The sequence below is a fragment of the Microcebus murinus genome, chromosome 2, assembly GCF_040939455.1.
Source record: "Microcebus murinus isolate Inina chromosome 2, M.murinus_Inina_mat1.0, whole genome shotgun sequence".
Classification (NCBI taxonomy): domain Eukaryota; kingdom Metazoa; phylum Chordata; class Mammalia; order Primates; family Cheirogaleidae; genus Microcebus; species Microcebus murinus.
The window spans coordinates 39,824,809-39,847,170 of NC_134105.1; the positions used below are offsets into that span (position 1 = coordinate 39,824,809).

The window sequence follows — 22,362 nt, forward strand, 5'->3', positions numbered from 1 at the left end:
ATAGTGTCCTGTTCCTGTCAGATCTTCCTGCACACTTTAAAGAATCAGGGTGCTTATATATCTATCATGAGCTAATCCACTTATTTCTTCTAAAATCTAGACACAAGGTTAAAAGTCTCTTTTGTTTGGGAAACAGGTATTTTTCCTAGAAAACGATGACCAGCACAATTGCCTCAGTGATCCTGCAGATCATAGCAGATTGACCGAGCATGTTGCCAAGGCTTTTTGCCTTGCTCTCTGTCCCCACCTGAAACTTCTGAAGGAAGATGGAATGACTAAACTGGGACTACGTGTGACACTTGACTCAGATCAGGTAAGAAGGGTCTTAGGCAGCTTTTGAACCTGGCCTTGGGCAGTGTATATTTTCTGATGTGTGGGTTTTCCTTCATCAACCCAGAGAACTTAATTCTCTAGGCCTTCTGGCCTGACCAGAGATAGTATTCTGGCCTTCCCTCTAATAGTAATATACCCAGATGTGCTGCTTGGTCAGAACTCTCTCAGAACCATTTGAACTGTGACTTCTTCACCTGCTTGTCTTCCAAGGAGCTGATTTTCTTCTTAGTATGAGATAAGGAGTGGAGTGTGTGGGAGGACTGCCACACCTGTGCAGTGGAATCATTCTGCATTCCCTTAGAGAGCAGGTCCCAAGCTCTCTTATCCTGTTGTTTTTTAAAATTCAGCTAGAGTAGGCTTCTGCTGACAGGCCTCTGCAGCTGCCCATGCCTTAATAAGGTTTTCCTTACTGTTAACATTTTCATCCTAGCTAGTGAATTGGACTTGAGCTATTGCCCATTAATTTTCTTGTCAGTTTGAGTTTCCTATTACCAGGCTTCCCTCCCTGTCTTACTTAAAGTTCTTATACATTCTCTGTAGTAACAATCTGGTCTTAGCCCGTTAACCCCCAGTTCCTTGTCCTAGCCTTTCTCTCCTGTGGCTTAGTACTCTAATCTCTGTCCACTTCTTTTGGATTTTGGATGCCTTGTGACATGTCCCACTGGTCCTGTCTTGATGTTTACAAACTGTCAGACTTCTCTTATCCCTCAGCCCATCACTTTTGAGTCATTTAGAAAGTGGGTGCAGACTGTCAGCTGTATTACCTGTCCAGCTGGTACTAATTCTGCTCCTGGCCTGAGTGCTCAGGGGAGAATCTGGTTCCTGCTAAGTTGTGCCATTATCAGGGAATAATGTCTGGCTCCATTTCTTGACTAGTCATTAATCAACAAATACTTATATTCTACTTTTAGGTCTTGCCCAGTGCTGTACTAAGCATATCAGGGTAATACATATGAAGTGTCACGGTCCATTCACAAATGGCACTGATAATCTGGCTGGAGAGAGAGAATTACCTCACATAAAACAATCTAAGAACAAGCATTTTTTTTTTCCTGCTAAATGTGTGAGCCTCTTGAGGGCAGGACCCCTGTTACATTCATCTTTGGATCCCTGTGTTGTAGCTGCTCAGAAAATGATATATTGGTGAATGGACAGATGGAAGAACAAATATTCAGTTCCTGCTTTGTTAGGGAGCTGTACATTGTATATTTCTCATTGTAATTTTCACAACCAAAGGTTAAAGTATTATTTCTGGCACTCCATACCTTTCTACACACCCAGGCCCTTCTCCAGAAAAGTAAGACCTTAACTGGTTAGGTGACTCACCCAATGTCTCACAGCTATCAAGTGAGTGGTCAGTGTGAATAGACGACAAGACTGTAAATGACAATTCAGGGAAGAGGAGCAATATGTATTCACTGCCATGTGTCTAGTCTAAGGCCAAGAAGGACATCTCCTTTCCTGTTCGGCCTCCTTGCTCCTCAGCCCTCTGAGAGACTTTCTCTGTTCAGTAACCTGTCACCCCTTCTCTCTTTGGTGTAGGTTGGCTATCAAGCAGGGAGCAACGGCCAGCCCCTTCCCTCGCAGTACATGAATGATCTGGACAGCGCTTTGGTGCCGGTGATCCATGGAGGGGCCTGCCAGCTCAGTGAGGGCCCCATTGTCATGGAACTCATCTTTTATATTCTGGAAAACATTGCATAGACAGAGAAGACATCATTTTTTTCTGTTCAGACCTGTTGCAACAGCAGTCATACCCAAATCATTTGCACTTTAAAACTGGAAGATTAAGCTTTTGTTAACACTATTAATGGGGAAGTGGGTGGAGTAGGGTGGGAGTAGGGGTTTGGGAGACAGGGGTGGGAAAGGGAGGTTAGGGGGACAGTTGTTCCATAATTCTAAATCTTCTATGCATTTTCCACCAAGAAGATCTGGGCAGCTTCTGTTACTGCACAACAGTTATGCTATCCTTGCAGCTAATCCTCTTCTGTAACTGGTTAGACAAGAATTCTGCTCTTCTCTTTTAAGATTTACTTATTTATGGTCATGTGCTCAGAAATGCTCAAATGGGTACAACCATCACCAGGGGTGGGGTGGGAGGGCAGAGGGGAAATAAAAAATGAAGCATTAGTTCTTGCACTCTTTGTACAGAATTGATATAAAAAGAATTCCACACCGATCTTGTCCCAGTTACATCACAGCTGTTTATCAAGTAGAAGTCACACTTAGATTTTTGTTTTTCCCAGATTATTCATTGAAGTGAATCAAAGACCTAAGGGCTTAAATCCACTGTTCTAGTCATGGATGGGCAATTCAGTAAATGAGGTCATTTAGAGAGCAGAGTTGAGCTCAGGATCACTCAAGAGCTGCCCAAGTGAATGGCAGATATTAAACGAAACATTTCTGTGAAAGCTGACAGAAGACACCCAAGTCATTTGAGTTATAACATAATACACCAGAGGTATTTTTTTAAAAATTTTACTGAGAAATCATTTAAACTTTTAGGAAAGTTGTAAGTACAAAAACACCATGCATCCTTTACCCAAATTCCCTGTTGTTTGCATATTAACAGTTTGTCCCATTTGATTTGTCAGTGTTTTTTTTTCCCTCCCTTTCTCTTTCTCCATAAAAAATTGAGGCATTTGAGAATAAGTTGTATACATTATAGCCTTTTACCTCTAAATAATGCTTATTTCCTATAAGGACATTCTCTTATATAACTGCAAGACACTTCTCAACTTCAGTCAAATTAACATTGATATGATACTTTAACCTCGTATTTCCCCCAATAATATCCTTTGTTGTAGCATTTTTTTCCCTCCAGTAGATCTTCCGTCCTGGGATCTGACATGGCATGTATCTTTCAGGATTTGCCTTAATGTTTTATGTCATTGATATTTTTGGTGAGTATAGCCAACCCCACCTGTTTTTTTTTTTTTTTTTAACAGAAAACAACTCTTTTGATACTGATGTTTCCTCATATTTAGAATCAGTTTATGCATTTTTGGCCAGCATCACTTGATTTCCATCTGTCCCTCATTGAAGGTGGTAAATTTTGATCACCAGATCAAAGTATTATCCAATTTCTACACTGTATATCTCCTGCCCCAGGAATAATAACTAATATATATTATGATACTTTCAGACATAAATATTTTGCCCATTAAAATGTCCCCAGATTAGTGTGTACTGATGTTCCTTATCTGCACTGATCTTTAACTGTTAATGTAATGGCTACAACCCATTTTCCAATTCCAGCACTCCCTCCCTCCCTTTTCCAGTTGCACTTGCTAAGCTACTATAAGCAAAAGCCCTTTCTTCTTCCCCATTTATTCATTTAATGAATTTTCATTATGGACTCATGGACTATTTTTTCAGTGGTTCTAATATATTATTTTGGTACACAAATGGTCTCATGTTTAGCCAGATAGAGCCCCTTCAAACTGGCTCCCACATCTTTGTGACATGCTCCTATTTTTTCTTTTTGAACACTTTCTTTCCTAGCCTAACAAGATGCCTCAGGCTCATCTTCTGCTCACCCTGGCCCAGCCCTGGAATCAGCCATTTCTCCAGGGAACCCCAGTTTCTTTCAGTGGGAGTGGTATCAGAAACAAAGATCTGGTTTATCCATGGTATATGTGATACACTCTGATCTTTGATCTTTTTCTCTTTTGTTAAAAATTGATTCTGATCATAGACCAAATGGATTCCACAACCCACAGTTTGAAAAATACAGCTCTAGGGCAACTCACTCCATTGTCACTGGCAACTTATGAAAGCCCAGATCAAGGTAGAGTTAGTTCCTCTGCAGTAAAAGTATAACTCCAAGAATTCCCAGGAAACTAGTGCAGTCCTCTGAGACTGAGGCCATGAGAGGCTGCACCCCAGTGGCTAGAATGGGGTTTAGCACATGGCAGTATCAGGCTGTGGAGCTGTTTAGGGCCTGGCCTAGAAGTGTCTGGCTGGGTTCATCCCTCTCTCTGTGGGGTGGAAGGTTATATTCCACATCTGCTTCTCCAAAGGCTGTACTGATGGTGTATGTAGAGAACTCTGTGACCTCTCCCATAGCCTGAGGTACCCAGAACTCCTAAGAGAAGAAAGTAGGCACCCCTTAGCCCACCTTATAAGGACTAAGCCCTGGGACTGCCACCTCCCAAACCTGACGAGAACAGGAAGCACCTGTTAACAAGGGCAGGTATTTTTGGTGCAATAGTCAGCTTAGTCTAAATATATTTCAGAAATTTGGAACTTTTACAGGGCTGGCCCTGTTTTCCTATAGTCTTTCTTCCTCTCAGTCATATATATCTTGCCACTGTACATATTTCTTCTGGATCAGTGCAAGCTTTTTAATTCCACTAAGGACAGGCCGGGCCTGGTGGCTCACGCCTGTAATCCTAGCTCTCTGGGAGGCTGAGGCAGGTGAATCGTTTGAGTTCAGGAGTTCGAGACCAGCCTGAGCAAGAGCGAGACCCCCGTCTCTACTATAAATAGAAAGAAATTAATTAGCCAACTAATATATATAGAAAAAATTAGCTGGGCATGGTGGCGTGTGCCTGTAGTCCCAGCTACTTGGGAGGCTGAGGCAGGAGGATTGCTTGAGCCCAGGAGTTTGAGGTTGCTGTGAGTGAGGCTGATGCCATGGCACTCACTGTAGTCTGGGCAACAAAGTGAGACTCTGTCTCAAAAAAAAAAAAAAATTCCACTAAGGACAAACTCTGGCCTGTTTTTCAACTACATAATTATGTTTAGTAAAATCATCTTGTGGCATTGGGCATAAAACAGCCAAGGCTAATTTCCTGTTTATCTTTGCTTTTATAGAATGCATATTATATTATAAAAATTGATACATAAAGTGAAAGGGCTGAAATACCACATTTCTAAGCACACAAATTTTTCTAGATTGTAAAAGACAGATAAAAGGATACTTCTGAACCATAGAGGAATATAATTGCCATTCTGTTACTTTATTAAATTTTTACAAATTATTTAATTCTTATCAAATGCTAAGCAATATACTTTATCCATTTATTTCTGCTAACATTTCCTGGGCACCTTCTGGGCTTTAGGGCTACAGTATGGGATTTTTGTCTGTGGAAGTTCCTAAACACTGGTGGGCCCCAAATTTCCAATTAAATTGACCTCTGTCATAACTGGTCATCTGGGAAATAATTTATGCATTTAATGCATTTTAGACAATCTGCTGAACACTGTTTCTGGAATTGGCAAGTTTGTGATGGTGGTTTTTAATAATAATGCTAAAATAATGGCAATGGGATATTTAGGGATTGCATACATATCCAGAAAGGCTAAGGAGTGTAGCAGAAATGATGATGCTACATTTTAGAGTCTAGCAGCTGAGGCCCAGAGGAGAAAATACTCTTATCTGTGATGGAGCTGCACCAAGTGTAAGCTCCCTGGATCTACCATTCTCAGTCCTGTGGTTTCACCCTGAAAGCATCTGTTCTTACTTAGGGCAAGGTCTTTTAGGAGCTGCCCACAATTATTTGGAAAACACACCTTCAAAATTTGGAAGTAATGAGGCAGGTTTCAGAGTGGTGCTATGAGAAAAGGAAAATAATGTTATAGTCAAAAAAGTTTGCCCTTTAACTGTAAGCAAGATGTATTGATTCTAAGATAAATTTCTTCTAATTCACTAATTCACAAGAAAATGTGCATGGCCCTAGATCAAAAAGAGAATCAAAAATTTTAAATAATTTGGGTTGTAGCTGGTTCCCACTGCCTGTGAATCACTAATCTTCAATGTTTGGTTACCGTATGTGGACAAATCTTAGGATGAGATGAGGCTGGAGCAGGCTCTTCCCACTACCAGTGACCCATGCATGCCTTGGCTACAACAAAGGCCTTTTAAGAACCTCAGTCTCCAAGTCCAGTGGGAGGCTTTCTTACATCCCTCAGCCTAGAGGTCCTGTTTTTCAAAAAGCAAAGAGCAGTGAAGCAGACAAATCAAAAGGTTTGCAAAGGGAATCTGGGGAGACAGAGCCATAGAAAACTTCCTATTGAAATAGGACATTTACAGCAGAGCCCTGAATTTAGAAACTCCCAGGGCTGGCTGGAAACTTCAAGGATAGCCACAGTGGTCCCTAACCCTCTTGTAAGCACTGGGTTGGGTGCACACCCTAAGGGGAAGAGTAGGTTGGCTGAGGAATGGTTTGGCCACCATTGTTTGCCCTAGGCCACCTTGTGAAGGCTAACAGCCCTCCTTTTCATTCTAGATTACTGCTTGTTTGCCACACATGTGACTACAATTAAGTGTTAACACACATCTGTGGAAGTTTTGGTAGCTTGCTTCTGATAGGTAAGTAAGCTTGGCCAGAGAATTCTTGGGGAAAAGTCACTTACGTATAGTTCTTGCTCTGTGACCCACTAAAAGCTCTGCTTTTAAGGGCAGGGAAGCATGGTCCAGGCCTATTATCCCTAAAAAAGACACACACACCCCCAAGCTGAATCCTTGAGCTGTGCTTATGCAGTACTATAGTGATCAGTAAGCTGAATATATTTGCTTCACTTACAGCTTTAAAAATGATGTTGAGGAATGCTTTGTTGACTTTAAGTTAATGCTTCAAGGGGGGCGGGGGGAAGATGGGGTATTTATTTCTAAGAAATGTAGAATGTTTCAGTTTTGATTATTGTATTACAACCACTTACACTACTATAAATCCCTTCATCTCTATCCGTTCAGAAAAACAGAGCCAAAGGAGAGTTTCTTGGACAGAACTAAGGGATTTCCCCAGGTGAGCAGCTGATGGGAAAGGCTTTCCCTGCCCTCTCCAAAGACCACAGAAGCTTCTGTCAGTGACAGACGACACTGCTATGCTGGCTTTTAAAAAGGACAGGGAGCAGGGCTTTTGTTTAGAACTTTGATGGCTATTCTGTGTGTAGACTGTAAAATCCCTGCTATGAATTAGACCTAGTTTTTTAAATAAAAATTGCTACATAAAATTTTATTTTATTTTATATATATATATATATATATTTTTTTTTTTCCTTCAAGTTAACAGTCTTTTATCTTAGGTACGTGGACCAAACCTAAGATAGAACCTTTCCCTACTTCCCACCCAAATAGTACCAAAAATAAGTTTCCTCTTCCACTAAGTCCTTTGGGAAGCAGGAAGGCTAGTGCAGCAGCTGTCAGGAACAAAGGCACAGGCACAGCAGAGCTGGGGTAAGGAGTTGTCTGGGACAGGCTGCCACTGACCCACTGGCGTCACGGAACCCTGCCCCCACCCTAAGCAGGAAAGGTTCCCGATCATCCCCAAGTTCTCCCATCCCTTACAGTTATATCTTTTAAAGGCACATCCAGAAATGGTGCAACTAGGGGGCAGGGGTAAGCTGCACAGTTGCTATGCGGGAGTTAAGGGGCTGCAGGACTCCATGGCATGAGAGGAATGAGGGGCTTCTGGAATCCAGCCTGTTTCTGTGGAGGCCCAGGAGGGGCCAGCAACAGGAAAGACAAGGGTCAAGGTCATTAGTGCACGTGCTTAACAGGTCTTTGGTGCTTGTGTAGCAGCATCTCTCTTATGTACAGAGGCTTCTGAAGCCAGCACAGCTGGGAAGAGTAAGCTCCTGCACACAGTCGCTGGCTTCTCCCGGTGCTTACCATCTGTTGCACAGGGGTGCAAAGCACAGTAGTAAGTCTAAACTGCAGTGAAAACAAACAGAGTTTAGAAAGGATTTCCTGAAGATAGTGAAACCTTGGAAGGTTACCTCTTCTCCCCAATTCTATTGATCACCATAAGAAATGCAGCCCATGAACCTGACCCAATCATTTGGTCTCTCTTCCTCATAGATGAGAAACCCCCAGGCTTTCTCCCCAGAAACGAGGTAAGAGAAGGGTCTCTAAAGGGCCCTAGCAAAAACCAGGGGCAGAGGTTCCAAGGGCCTTGAGAGCTACCCACCTCACAAGCCCCTGGGCTCCAGGACCAGCCAGTTCTCAGTGACCATTTGCATGTCCTGGCCACTCAGAGGCTCCCGCAACCTCACCTTCACCTCCAGCTTCCCCCCGGTGGGCTTCCTTCCATCCAGGACCTGTGAGGACCACGGAGAGGGAGACAGTAACTGAGGAGATGGGCTGGGAGCAGGCTGGTCCCTATGCTCTTGGGAAAGGAGTGAGAGGGGCTAAGGTGGTATTAACACTGGAGCTTCCATTTCATGACAACCCTGCCCTCCTGCTGTTTGGAGGTGGTAGTGGTGGTTTTAGGTAAGTCTTATAAAAAAAGTAATATATAAATTTAGATAAGCATCAGCGCTCAACTGAAGTGAAGATGAGAAACCTAGTGCTCTGCTCACTCCATTTTTCCATCAATCCCCATGGCAACTCCTGGAAGAAACACTGACTTCAAGGAGCAGCCTAAAAAGTACCGAGTCCAAACCCTCACTTTACAGATAGCTCAGAGAGAAGTGGGTGCCTGGCCATCAGGACTAGCACCCAGGCCACGGCTTCTTTCCCACTCACCACACGGCTCCCTCTTCTGGGCAGGAGAGGGGGGCAGCTGGAGCTTACAGTAGCACAACAGGCCTAAGAAGTCTGAGCACCCTCGGCAGGGCTGATTAATATAGACCAGCCCCGTGTAAGAACTACGCCCCCAGACAGGTGGGGGGGTCAGGGTTGGGGGAAAGTGTGCTGGTTTGGGAAAAGCACCAGCCTACAAAGGTATCAGTGAGGGTCTGGTCCTAGCTCTGCCAAAGAGACACACACTATAAGCTTATGTGACCCCCCTTTCTTCTCTGGCCTGTTTCCTCACTTGTCAGAAGCAAGCTCGGAGTCTGGGTAATCCTATGAGCTCACGGAAGCTTAAGGAGCTATCTGGGGACTGATTCCTAACTACAGACTAGCTGCACTCTGGTGGGTCCCACCATGAGGTTTCTCAGACCATTCAAACCTCTTCATCTGTAAAATGGGGACACCACCTATCCTAAAGCACAACTTTAAGTAATGAACACAAAAACCTACAGTAGGAACTGGTGTTCATTGACTATTGGCTCTTCTCTTACCAAGTCCTCTGGCTTGACCACCCCCTGGGCCCTACCTCCACGATCTCTCTGATCTCACACTCATTCTCCAGCCGCTCCAGTTTCAGCTGTGCTGTGCCGGCCAGCTTGTCACTTCTGAAGAAGGATCTGGGGAGCCAAGAGACAGCAGACGATTGGTCTGGGCAGGAAGGCAGAAATGACCGAGCTGAGTTAATGCAGGAAAACAGAGCAGCAGCAGGGACAGAAATGCTCTTCCTTTCTCCCAGCCCACCTTGGCAGTGTGACTGACAGGAGGCTCACCCTTTGTGGAAGATTTCAAACTTGATTCCTTTGCTTTGGATGACCCTCCTGAAGCTCCGGTGGTTTCGGTTGATGTTTAGTTTGAAAAGTTGATCAAATTCTGCAAGAGGGGAAGGCAAAGAGGGATTTGGCTCCCAGGGATTTCCTGAGGTAGTAGAAACAGAGGCCTAGGGCTGGCTTCCCTCAATCTCTCTGCCTACAGTTCAGGGTAACTGCCACGAAAGGGTGGCAGAGCATCTAGGTCCTGGCCTTGGAAGCAGTTTTTCTATTCTTGTTAGACACAGATTATAACAATGTGGGAAGGACTTGGAATTTGGAGCAAGAATTCCTGGGTTCAGTCCCATTTGTGCCACCTTGCTATGACGCCCTAGGCTAGTCCCTTTACCTCTCTAAGCCTATTTCCCCAACTATGTAAGAGGAGTGTTAATAGTACCTTTTTCTCCCAAGATGAGTGGACCAAGTAAGATAACAGATCTGAAAGCACTCTGGAACCACAAGTGCTACCCACAGAGTGAGAGGGAGAACAAAGGGATGCTTTGTGGCCCTCACCTGGAGAGTTTGTGTTCTTCACCACAGCTGTTTTGCCTTTTTGAGCCTGGTCCTAAAGCAGGAGAGAGAGAAGCCAGGACAGCTTGCAAAACAGGCACACGGGGCCAGGAACCTACAGCCAGGCCTCCCAAGGATGGGGAGAAACTGAGCATAGGGTCCTGGAATGGAAGGTGTGCTTCAGAGCATCCTACCCTCTACATGAACCTCACCGAGTTAGGGTAGTGAAACTCAAACCGTACAAACGCATCCAAGTCATCAGGGGTCACCCCTGTGAGGGAGAAAAGGGAGTCAGGAGCCAGAGCAGCAGGAGCCCAGGCTTGGGGTGCAGTGTCAGGGCAAGAACCTCCTTGGGTAGGGGCGGCCTTAGGGTTACCTGGAGGGGCTGGGAGGTTCATTCCCCGGACAATAATCAGATGCATTTCCGTGCTGTTGAGTTCTGAGAAGATCCTATAGCCAAGAAGAAAGAAACTCAAAGTGAAGGGGAGCGGTGGAAAAAGGTCCCTTCTCCCAGTGCCCACCTGCCTGGCTGAGTGGGCCCCGGGAGGAATAGCTTGTCCTGGCTAGAAGCGGCAGAACTGGTACACAGACCCTGGTCTCTGACCCCAGCCCAGAGCTCTTTCCACAGCAACCAGACTGCTCTGAGCTCCTCCCTGGCAGGCACCATGGCCTGCTTCTCACCAACCCCAGTGCCCATGGCAGGGCCAAGCTTAGGAAGTCTCCAGGAAGGAACAGAAGTCTCCGGCCTCAGCTCCCAGCCCCTGCACAGAGCCACTGCCTCCCTCAGGCCTTGGCACCTCACAGTCTGGAATGTCTTCAACTCAAAGTGGTGGCTGGGAGGGTCAAGACCCTGGGCCTGAGCCAGCCGCAGTATCTCAAGCTGTTTCTTGCGATCCTGAGCAAGCTTCTCAAACCTGACAGGGAGGGGTGTGCACATCAGCATGACAGGGCTCACTGTCTGCTCCCCTCCCCATATGCCCTGCCCCACCCCTGCCCTTGCACTTACCGGGTGGTCTCAGCCACATTGCCCAGGTGCATGAACTGCTTGGAGAACAGCAGGCACTTCTGAAAAGAGGGGCCCAGAATGACTCCAGAGCAGAACCTGCCCAGGTTGGCATTCAAGGCCTGACTTCTTTTTTTTTTTTTTTGAGACAGAGTCTCACTTTGTTGCCCAGGCTAGAGTGAGTGCTGTGGCGTTAGCCTAGCTGACAGCAACCTCAAACTCCTGGGCAATCCTTCTGCCTCAGTCTCCCAAGTAGCTGGGACTACAGGCATGCGCCACCATGCCCGGCTAATTTTTTCTATATATATTAGTTGGCCAATTAATTTCTTTCTATTTATAGTAGAGACAGGGTCTCGCTCTTGCTCAGGCTGGTTTCGAACTCCTGACCTTGAGCAATCCGCCTGTCTCGGCCTCCCAGAGTGCTAGGATTACAGGCGTGAGCCACCGCGCCCAGCCAAGGCCTGACTTCTTAAAGCTCCAGCATTTCTCTGTAGCCTCACCTCTCTCCTCGCCCAACACATATCCCATGGGCACCTTTCCCAAGTCCTACCACACTTTTCTGCCTACACTTTTGCGATTTCCTCTCCTGAAAACAGCCATTCCCCAAAATTCACTTAGCAAAACCCTATCCTTCCTTTATAACCTAATTCAAACATCACCTCAGAAGGCAGACTTTCCAGAAGGACAGGCAGCAGTTCAGATAGATACACACTTAAATATACATACGGATCTGTCCCCCGTGACATCTATGAAGTCCTTTCCCCGCTACTCTGTTGTCTGAACTTAGTAACCACCCCGAAAGAAGGGTGTTACCTCCTTTATAGATGAGAAAAACGTGGTTCAGAGAGAGAAAGTACCTTGCCCAAAGTCACACAGCCAGTTAGTGTAAGAACTGGAATTTGAATCCTGGCCCACGTGGCCTGAGCTCTGTGTCTTTCTCCACAGGGAGGCTGTGGGCACTGAAGGAGGCGGCAAGGGGCCTACTCACCTCTTGTTGCTCCAGAAGCATTTTTTGTAGCTGGGCATACGCCTCCTCAGCCTTTTGAGAGAGTCGCAGGTCCTCGTGGTGGATGAGGATGAAGTCACCTTCCTCATCCGTCAAGGGTGAAGGCACCTACCCAGGTCACAAGGCCCCTCGGGCCCCAAGAGTCAGATTACTCCTCTAGTGAGCCCAACAAAGGCAGGAATCCAAGCTAAATGTTTCTTCAGCTTCTACTAAACTCCCAACGACGGGAATTCATTGCTTCCCATTCTGCCCCAAGCCACTGAAACACTCTGCCACTCACTTGTCATCTCTGACCACAGGCAGCCCACCTGGCCTCCCTCGGTTTCTGTGGGGGCTGTGCAGTAGACAGGCACAGGCAAAGGGCTCCTTCCCAGCTATCGTCACATCCTGTCCAAATCCCATCTCCTCCCCAAAGAGGCCCTAGTTCCTAGCCCTGCCTGTCAAGCCTGCCCCCCCTCCTCTGCCTGAGAGGTCCTGGTGCTTAACCAGGTGGGACTCACCTTGGAGAGATCAATAGGTTGGCCAGCTCGAGCCTGGATGATCTGAGCCTCAAGACATTTGGCCACCCGCAGGTGGGCTTTGGCCTGCTCCAGGTCCTGGCTGCGCTTGGCCTGCAGGGCTGCCCGCTGGTACTGCAGTTTCCTTGCTTCTAGCAGTGCCAGCTGCTCCCGCACTGCCAGGAGAGGGCCGCTAGTTAGGGCCATGCCTGCCCCTCACTGGACCTTCCACTCCACCCTCCTTGTCTCCAACTCACCAGATGGACTCAGTGACTCCTTAGAACTTGAGGCCTTGGGCTCAGGCAGGGGCTGGCATGAAGGGACCAGAGGCTGCGCTGGCTTCTTGGCCGCTGGGGCCTGCACTGGGGGCTCACCCTGCAGATGCCCCGGAGGCTGTCATGAGGGAATTTTTTCCTCACCGTGTCCACAGCAGCTCCCAGACTTGGGCCATCCTCCTAACACCGCACTAACTCACTGTGTGACCGGAGATGGGTGGCTTCCCTTCCTGAGCCCTAAAAGACCTCACAGCCAGAAGCCTCAAAAGCTCTAACTTCCCCAGTAGGAAGGAGACATCAGGGTAATGAGGATAGAACCTGGGCTCTGGAGTCAGAAAGACCTTGGTTTGATTCCTAGCTCTACAACCTCCTAGCTGGGTACCCTTGGCAAAGTTTTTTCTCCAGAAAATGGAAGAGAGAATACTGGGCTTATTAGTATGGACAACAATAGGGTCTGGGTTTACCCCTCATCAGCTGTTTCTCCCCACCAACCCCTGCAGTCTTGCACCCTCAGCCAAACCTTGTCCTCGTCTTCATCTGCTGGGGCTGTATCCTCTGAAGCCAGTTTCTGGGCAGCTGCCAAAGTAGCTGCCACTGCATCCTCCTCAGTGCCCACGGTGGGCTCCAGGCCAGGGATGGGGGGGAATCCTGCGGCGAGAAAGAGAGACAGAGGTGGGAAGGGCTGCTGGGGGCCTTGTCTGGCTCTGCCTGGGCATGCCTGCGGTGGTGGCTCCACAAGGTAGAAGCAGATGCGTGAGAAGTCACCTACCTGTCTCTCCCTTTTTGCTCAGAGACCTCCTCATAGAGCCCCTAGGTGAAGCCCCACTCACCTGGAGGAACAGGCAATTCAGCAAAGTCAACTTTCCGTCCTGCTCGGTGTGCTCGAATAGCATCTTGGTATTGCTGCACAGGAAGGAGAGCAGGGACCCATGGTGGGCAGCAGTCCACAGGCCCCTGCCCACCATGACACACAGGGAGGCAAGGAGAGGAAGACTGATGAAAAGACATGAGCCCAGGGAGGAAAAAAGAGCCCTTAGGCAGCAAGAGCTCCAAAGAGAGAGACAGACAGACAGGTGACTACTCAGAAAAGGGCCAGCTGGGAGAGCAGAGAGACAGAGAGCAGCAGCCAGCGGAAGCGCCAACACAGGGCAGGGGCTGCACGGCCGCAGGCCCACCTTAGCGATGCGCTCGTGCATCCGAGCCTTGCGCTCGTCCCCACTGCCCCGGGCCTGGATGCCTGCCTCCCGGTACTTGTTCAGCCTCTGCTGTAGAGCGTCGAGCACCGTCTGGGCCTCTGTAGGGGCTACTTGAAGCAGGGAAGGAGAGGACATCAGCTCTGCTTGCTGCTGCCAAGTCCCCACTCCAGTCTCCACCACCCTGTCCTACCTGGGGTTGCTGGGCTGTCAGAGGCCATCACTGGCTGCACTTGCTCCACTGCTGGGGGAACGACTGAGGGTGCTGTGGAGGCCTGACAGGCTTGTCGGAAGGGCTTCAGATCTGGGGACCCAGAGCAGAGGTGTAGGTGGGGGTGCATGGCCAGCCCCAGTACACCTCCCCAACCCCACCCCAGCCTGAGCAGATGCCCCCACAATTCCCACACTGACCCCCAGGCGCTGGGGGCATGGCACTCAGGTCCACAGGCTGCCCCTTCTCCAGGGCCTCCAGGACAGCACCAAATCTCTGCAAAGCAAGAAAAGCAGGTGTGGACATAAACCAAGGAACCGTAAGAGCCTGGATTGAAACAACTCCCCCTCAGGCCAGTCTCACTCAAGACCTCCGATCTAGCTCCCTCTCCGAGCCTCAGTTTCCTCCACCTGTAAAACAAGGGGTGGGACACAGGGCCTCTGAGCCAGATGTAATACCTTCCCGATCCTCATGAGTTCTCGAGCATGGTCTAGCTCTCCAGCCTGCTTGGCCCTTAGGGCAGCCACTTTGTACTCTCTCTGCCGGGATGACAACAAGGCCCGTGGGTCTGGGTCTGGCTCTGAATCAGGCAGGGCAGAAATGCTAGGGCTGCCTGGGAGGCTTGTCTCAGGTTGGGAGGGGTTGTCTGGAGGGAAACAGAAAACCCCCAAGAGGACATGAGGGTCAAAGAAGGAGGTGCCTGCTCTGGGTTCCCAGTACGCTACAGGTCTCAATAGCCTGAGGGCCTCTTGGGGAAGGTATGACTGATGGCAATGGACAGTGGCAGGTCAGGGAGGCAGGCTGTGGGCTAGGACCCTGGGGACTAACCCGGGATTTAGCTGTCTTCAGATACCTGGCTCCACGGCAGGGGGCGCTGGGGGGTCTGCCTCAGGGCTCCTGTTGGCTGTTTCCTGAGGGGCCAGGGGTCTCTTGCCTAAGGCCACTGGAGGTGGAATCTCATCCTCATTGATCTTCCTGCCTTTCCTCACAGCCACTAGCTGGGCCTGCAGAGTCTGAGGAAGAGAACTAGTTCAGAAACCCAGACAGCCATCTTGGCCTGGACCCTACTCAAAGACAGGCCAGGCATCACTTCCACAGGGCTGCTGGGAGGCCTCTGCTCCACTGGCGCAACCCCCACCTGCCACCTCCCCCAGAGCCTCACCCAGCTCACCTTCAGGCCGCGCTCACAGCGCCTGGCTTTGGCTGCTTCACCTGCCTCCTTGGCACTGGCCGCAGCCTCCTGGTAGTTGTGAATCCGTTCCTCCAGCAAAACCTGCAGCTGAGTCCCTCCAGCCTGTAAACAGAGTAATTCAGCTCAGGGCCTGCCCACTCCAGGGCCAGCTAGGCCCTTGCAGTTCTCTTCCTGAGCGGAAGCTGGCCTAGAAGATGGGGCTCTGGGACTCCAGGACAAAGAATAGCCTAAAAGCCTCAAGGTAGGAAGCAAAGACTCACTGGAGAGGCCAGAGGCCATGTCAGAAGCAAATACAGAGGCCCAAACAAGCAGTGGAGGCCAGGAAATGGCTTGTGGGGGTGGTCTGGGAGAACAGAGAGGCCTTTGAGGTTAGCTGGCCACGGAGGAGTGTCTTGGGCTTGGTTTCTGCTCAGGGCAACTGCTGAAGGAGGGTCCTGGAAAGGTCCCTGCAGCTGTGCAGCATGAGCCACAGCACGTGCACGTTACCCAGGGGCACGCGTAGCCCCCTCCTCCAGACCCCACCTGAGCCGCCGAGACCGACGCCGTCAGGAGGGCTGTCTGCACCAGAGGTTCGATGTTTTCCTGCCCCTTCTCCTCAGAGATGCCTGGGCCAGGAGCCTCATCACCATCCAGGGGTCCAGCCTCCTCATCCACGCCCAGGACCTCCTGCAGCTCAGTCTGGGGAGATAAACAAGTCCTAGGAGTGTGGGAGTCTCATGACTACAGTCACGACAGGGCCCGCTCCATGTGCCTGGAAGTCCCCTTTACCAAAACATTTCTTTAAATCTGACTGAGGAGACCCCTAAAAACAGTAGACTCCAAATCTGAGAATCCCCAACTGCAGAGCTCAGACCAGGGGTCAAAGGAGACAAGTCTCACACTTACAGCCAGGAAGACAGCCCAGGGGAAGGCAAGGTACGCACTCAGAGCCAGAGAACATGCTCCTCTCCACAGCCCTCCCCTCTGCCAGGCCTGAGTGTGACTGCAGAGCCCTTGGACACCAGCCTGGCAGACGCACCAGCAGGTCTGCATCTTCCTCCAGCCCTTCCTCCTCCTCCTCCTCCTCCTCCACATCCTGCATACAGTCCGCCGCCAGCTTCTCAATGTGGGCCATGGGCAGGGGGGCTGGAGGAAGAGGGTCATAGCGGGTCAGGGCAACTCAGATGAGGTCAGGATGGGCAAAGGAGGGTCTTGAATCCGTTGCATTGGCAAATACACTCAGGCAGAAATTCCCCTTCCCTCCCACAGCCAAGTCCAAGTTGGAAAACTGCTCTTCCTTTATGACCAGCCCCAAAGCCCCCCAGCGGGGAAACCTCCATAGGCCTTCCACCAGGCAGCAACCTGCTCCCTTCTCTGCACTAATGCCTATAATAGTTATTCACAGACCTATCCATCCATTCCCTCCAACTATACCTCTCACATCTTTAAAGACTTAAAAGTCCAATTGAGCTTCACAACAATTCTGCAAGATGGGTAATATTATCCCCTTTTTATATATTGAATCAACTGAGAAACTTCAACATTAATTTTCCTAACACTGCAATCCAACAAGTGGCAGAGCCCGGATTTAAACCGAGGTGTGTCTAACACCAAAGCAGGCCCGGACCAGTGAGCCCCTTCCCAGGTCTTCCCATTGTCCTTAGCTCAAGGACACAAGGGATGGCAGCTGGTTCTCTCTGAGGGCTCCTGGTGAGAAATGAGTAAATATTTAGACACACACCCCCAATCCTCCCAGGCCTAAGGTCTATGTCCTCATCCAGGCTGTGGAGGGATATTCCAATTAGTCACTGAATACAATTTCTGTGCACTTACTGTGTACCCAACTTAGTCTGTGCACTATGTCAGTACCCTGGCTAGAGCTAAGGATAGGGACCTCAATCAGCCTGAGAATCTGATCTGTCCACAATGGGGAAGGAGGGAGTGCCCATCACACAGGGTGTAGGCAGGGTGAGAATCTTTTGGTGGGAGTGCTGCAGAAGGCACAGGGACACCAGAACGACAGAAGGTCTGACTGGCTCCTCCTAGCTGCAAGTTGAGGACACCCCTACTACCAACCTGCACCCAAGTGGTTCCATCACTGCACCCAGCCTGGTGTCACAAACTCACCCTGCCCTTTGGGTGCTGGTTTCCTGCCTGTGGTTCCTGCTTCCCCAGTGAGGGCCAGCAGCTCAGCCTCCAGATCCTCATCATCCTCAGTCTCATCCGCCCCCAGCAGCATGTCTTCAGGGCTGAACTCCACAAAGAGCCCCAGCTGAGAGCAGAATAGGATTCTTAGGAACTACACAATGAGGCAGTGTGGAACCCAGCCCCAGAGCCAGACGTAGGGTTCCTAATGTCCCAGCCAGTGGCCCCTTCAGTGTGTGAAGCCCAACGTGCAGAAAGGAATACTGAGGCCTGGAACATTACCCCTTGGACATTTGTCTCCCCAGAGACTCTACAAAGAACCCAGTAAGATTATACTGCCATTATTATCACTAACAATAACAGTAATAGCTGCTAGGCACTATATTTAGCATTCTATGATAATTCTCACACACCTGAGGAGTAGGTCCTATTTATTTTTATTTCATTATTACTGTTTTTGAGATGGGGTCTCATTCTGTCACCCAGGCTATAGTGCAGTGGCATCATCATAGCTCACTGTGACCTCAAACTCAAGTGATCCTCTCGCCTCAGCCTCCCAAGTAGCTGGGATTACAGGCATGTGCTACCACATCCGGCTGGATCCTATTTTTTTTTTTTTAATTGTGGGAAAACACATACAACATGAAATTTACCATCTTAACCATTTTTAAGTGTAGAGTTCAATGGTATTAAGTACATTCACACTGTTGTGCTACCGTCACCATTATCCATCCACAGAACCCTTTTCATGTTGCAAAACTGAAACTCTACTCATTAAACTCCCCATTCTTCCCTCCCTTCAGCCTCTGGTAAGTATTATTCTACTTTGTTTCCATGAACTTGACTATGTGAAGACAGGTTCTGTTTTTATCCCAATGTTCAGATAAAACTGAGTCTTGTGACAAAGCCATAATTTAAAATGAGGTCTCTGACTTGAGTCTACACACTCTTCCCCACCACCTTTCTTACCTGCTTCTTTTAAGACAATAAAAATGGACTAAGAAGTCTCAAGACTTGGGCTCAGAAGAAATGAAGGGAGAAAACTAGAGAACAGATCCCATCTTCTACTTGGGCTACAGCCCTCTGTCCTAAGCAGCGAAGCCCTCCCACTGACTGCAGCTCTCAAGTCCTGGCATCCTTGGCTGGCAAGCAAAGTTGTGACCCCATATGAGGAATCCATGAGAGCAAAGGTCCCATCAGAACACCCTAAACTTTGGTGGTTCTTGAACCTTCTCCCCAACTGTTGAGTAGCGAGGACTAGTCAGAGGGCCTCCAAGGGATCTGCCACCTCCAGGAGGCACTCCTCAAAGTCCATGAACTAATGGGGAAAGAATATAGGTGACCCGGTTTACCCAAGCTATCTAGAAATCCCCCAACCCCCAACTGGCCCAGGGACATAGGAGGCTATGTTCATACCTGCTTGGCAGCTGCCACACCCTGGCCACTGGTCTGAGGGCCCTTCCGAGGTCTTGGCCCTGGCATCTTCGCAGCCTAGACACCTATCTGGTGGGGAGTTGAAAAGACTCAGATTGGAGTACCTATAAGCCCTGTAGCCGACTGCTCCCTGTGGGAAGGTGTGGTTAGTAAACTTCCAAAGGCGGCAATGCTTAACACCAACGGATGAATTACTAATGTTGGAATTATAGCACTAAAGCAAGTAACATGGGGAGGGAATGGGGACAGCTTGTTAATGGTTTTAATGGGGAGTAGTATAAGGGGCCAGGCCCAGTGGCTCATACCTGTGATCCTAGCACTCTGGGAGAAACAGGCAGGAGGATGGCTTGAGGCCAGGAGTTTGAGATCAACCTGAGCAAGATCAAGACCCTGTCTTCTTCTTCAAAAAAAAAGAAAAGAGAAAAATTAGCCAGGTATGCTGGTGCACGTCTATAGTGCCAGCTACTGGGGAGGCTGAAGCAGGAGGATCACTTGAGCCCAGAAGCTTGAGGTTGCACTGAGCTATGATAACACCACTGTACATGATAACAACACTCTGTTGCCTTGGGCAACAGAGCAAGACCCTGTCTTTAAAAAAAAAAAGGGAGTGTGGACATACAACAGAGTTACAGAACTGACTCAAATTTGGAAAGCAGGTTCAGTGAAGTAACTCTTGGTTCAGAGCGTGTACAAGGCTGGGTAGAATTGAGAAAGACTCTAAAGCAGCATTGTCCATTATGGAAACCATGTGGCTACTTAAGTTTAAATGAATTAAAATTAAATAAAATTTAAAATCCAGTTCCTCAGCCACACTAGACACATTCCAAGTGTTCAACAGCCATTCGTGGCTAGTGGCTACCATTGGACAATACAGATATAGAACATTTTCATAATCACAGAAAATTTCATTGGACATTTGTGCTCCAGAGAAACCTGACTCAGCATTCTGATTCTCTCAAAGATCTCAGAACCACTCATAGGCCCTACTATGTGTCAGACCCTGTACTGGGCAATGGGAATGCAGAAATGAATCTAACATGGTCTCAGCCCTCAAGGACCACTTACATGGTGCAGACTCATGAACAGACAATCAGTACACAGGGTTGCTCCAAGGGCTGTGTGTGCCCAGAGGTGGCTCCTTCTCCAGCACAGACAGAAAAGGCTTCTGAGAGGAGGTGGTGTGGGCTGAGTCATGAAGGAGGGAGAGTATGGGGTACAGAATTCCCAACACAGGAAACAACCTGACAGTGGTTCTGACTGAAGTGAGAAACAGCTTGGCCTGAACGGGAAACTAAAGGCCTAGTATTACCAGGGCATATACACTGTGAGACCAGAAATGGTACAAACCAAGATGGAAATCTGAACAAGCAGCAAAACAGAGAACCCTTTAAGCCTTTATGCCCAGAGGTTGGGCATTATTCTGAGGGGAATGGGGAACGAATGGACGGGATCAGGTGGGCGCTTCAGAAACATTACTCCAAGCTGCATAAGTGAAGGTGCACAGGAAGTAGGAGGGAGAAGGCAGGAAACCGTCTTGACATGGAGCACCTTGCAACAGTCCAGGCGAGCTGGGGGACCATGGGGGAGGCAGTGGGGATGGAGAGAAGTGGACGGATTCCAGACGTAGGAAGTAAAATCAACAGGGCTCCGAGATTAACTGGATGTGAGCACACTGGTGTCAGATTTCGGTGACTTGGGTGAACTGCAAGGCCGCTGGGGCCACTGGAGTGACCGGTCTCCGGGAAAAGACGAGGTCGGTCAGACACTCCAAGCCTGCGGCTCCCATGTCGGAGCCAGGCCTGGCTCAGGTCAGCAGCAGAGTCCGCAGCGGGAGGCGAAGCTGGAGCCCCACTCCCGCGGCCGGGGCGCGCCGTGCAGCCCCGCCCCGCCCCGCCCCGCCCCAGCCGCCGCCCCCGCCGTCCCCAGTTCTCCCCCATGCGGGGGCGGGTACGCGGCATACCTCGCGGCGGCCGAACCAAATCCCGGTCTTCGCCCGCCCGGCACCGCCCTGGGCTCCCGCAGCCCCCAGGCGGCAGGGGCAGCGGCAGCAGCAGCGGCAGCTACAGCGACAGGAAGCGCCCGCGCGGGAGGTGGCTCACCCCTAACACGTGACTCCGATGCCCGTGCGGCTCGCAGTACGCATGTGCGGAGCGAAGCGGGCGGGGCGTTCTGACAGGTGACTCCAAGGGAGAGGTTTGCACCGCGCAGGCGCCTTCGGGCAGGTAGAGCGCCGCGAGAACGTTGGGCGGTTCCGCCGGGACGCCCAGCTGCTCGCGCAAACGCAGTAGGTGCGCCGCGGCCCCTGTCCGTTTACAGCTTCTTCGCCAAGCCTGCTCCCTCATTCAGTCCCAGCCGCTGAGCTCCGGCTCGCAGGTCGCGTCCCGCCTCAGGTCCTCGCTGCTTGTCCGCCTGCCACCTTCTTAGTCGGTGTCTTTGGAAGTCTCCAGGAGATGGCAGTGGGGCTCACCCTATTTTCCTTAGTAATTCACCTGAAGGTAACCCTTTCTAGTCAGTTGAAAACTTCAGATAAGACAAGCAGAGATCACATCTTGAACACCTGAGATAATTTAATTCTAAGTTCTTACTCCTTTACCCCGCAGTGCAATCCAATTGGGGGTGGGATGGGGTTGGGGGTTTAAAGAAAAATGGAGTATGCCTGTTTTCTGCCGAGCTTGTAACAGTCTCTTTTCTTAGTGGATCTTACTCAAACCTCAATCTTACAAGATGGCCGTGATCCCTGGACGAAGCAAATGCAGGCCCAGAGAAAATTACTTGCCCAGGGAAATACAAAACCAACCTCTTTAGGGTCAGTAAAAATCCTCTAGTCTCTTTCATCTAAAACACTGCCTCTTCACATACTTCTGCCTACCTCCTAAACCAGCGGCCCCCAAACTTTTTGGCACCAGGGACCGGTTTCAGGGAACAGTTTTTCCACAGATGGGGGCACCCAGCTAAGGCGGTGATGCAAGTGATGGGGAACGGCTGTAAACAGATGAAGCTTTGCTGGCACCCACAATGCTCATCTGCTGTACAGCCCGGTTACCGGTTCCTAATTTTATGGAAGACAATTTTGTGGAGGGGGGACGGGGGGGGGGGGGGGGGAGAAGAGCTCAGGCGGTGATGTGCAGCCCAGTTCTTAAGAGGCCACCAACTTGTACTGGGCCTCAGTGCAGGGACTGCGGATGGCAGTCCTAAACTGTTTTATTATTGTTTTGTAGTTTCCTTGGACAAAGACCTTTTCCATCCGCTTGTTGCTT

General features: G+C 49.4%; 2 protein-coding genes across 6 annotated transcripts in view; one reads left to right on the forward strand and one right to left on the reverse strand.

The window, feature by feature from the left end:
* The window catches only part of ZFYVE9 (zinc finger FYVE-type containing 9), a 150,159-nt gene extending 145,020 nt beyond the window's left edge, over positions 1-5,139 (forward strand). The window contains exons 18-19 of the mRNA XM_012776239.2: positions 137-313; positions 1,876-5,139. Coding sequence (XP_012631693.2) covers positions 137-313; positions 1,876-2,037 — 339 coding nt within the window. The 3' untranslated portion in view covers positions 2,038-5,139. The remainder of the gene's footprint in view (positions 1-136; positions 314-1,875) is intronic.
* Positions 1,931-21,215, reverse strand: CC2D1B (coiled-coil and C2 domain containing 1B). 5 transcript variants are annotated; one of them, XM_075998392.1, is made up of 26 exons: positions 21,066-21,215; positions 19,411-19,505; positions 19,088-19,174; positions 17,654-17,798; positions 16,566-16,672; positions 16,070-16,225; positions 15,527-15,649; positions 15,209-15,368; positions 14,814-15,001; positions 14,556-14,631; positions 14,338-14,448; positions 14,127-14,257; positions 13,782-13,854; positions 13,472-13,599; positions 12,934-13,069; positions 12,680-12,852; positions 12,162-12,287; positions 11,177-11,235; positions 10,968-11,084; positions 10,547-10,620; positions 10,383-10,441; positions 10,174-10,225; positions 9,625-9,724; positions 9,381-9,471; positions 8,250-8,379; positions 1,931-2,019 (listed from the first exon to the last, which is right to left on the reverse strand). In XM_075998392.1, the coding sequence occupies exons 3-25, from the start codon at positions 19,151-19,153 to the stop codon at positions 8,251-8,253; spliced, it is 2,580 nt and encodes an 859-aa protein (XP_075854507.1). In that variant the 5' UTR covers positions 19,154-19,174; positions 19,411-19,505; positions 21,066-21,215; the 3' UTR covers positions 1,931-2,019; position 8,250. The 5 variants fall into 5 exon arrangements, with proteins under 5 accessions (XP_075854507.1, XP_012631698.2, XP_020144991.2 ...); XM_012776244.3 differs by lacking the exon at positions 1,931-2,019 and adding an exon at positions 7,818-7,954; XM_020289402.2 differs by lacking the exon at positions 1,931-2,019 and adding an exon at positions 7,856-7,993 and having other exon boundaries at positions 12,934-13,051.
* Positions 21,216-22,362: the final 1,147 nt, after the last annotated feature.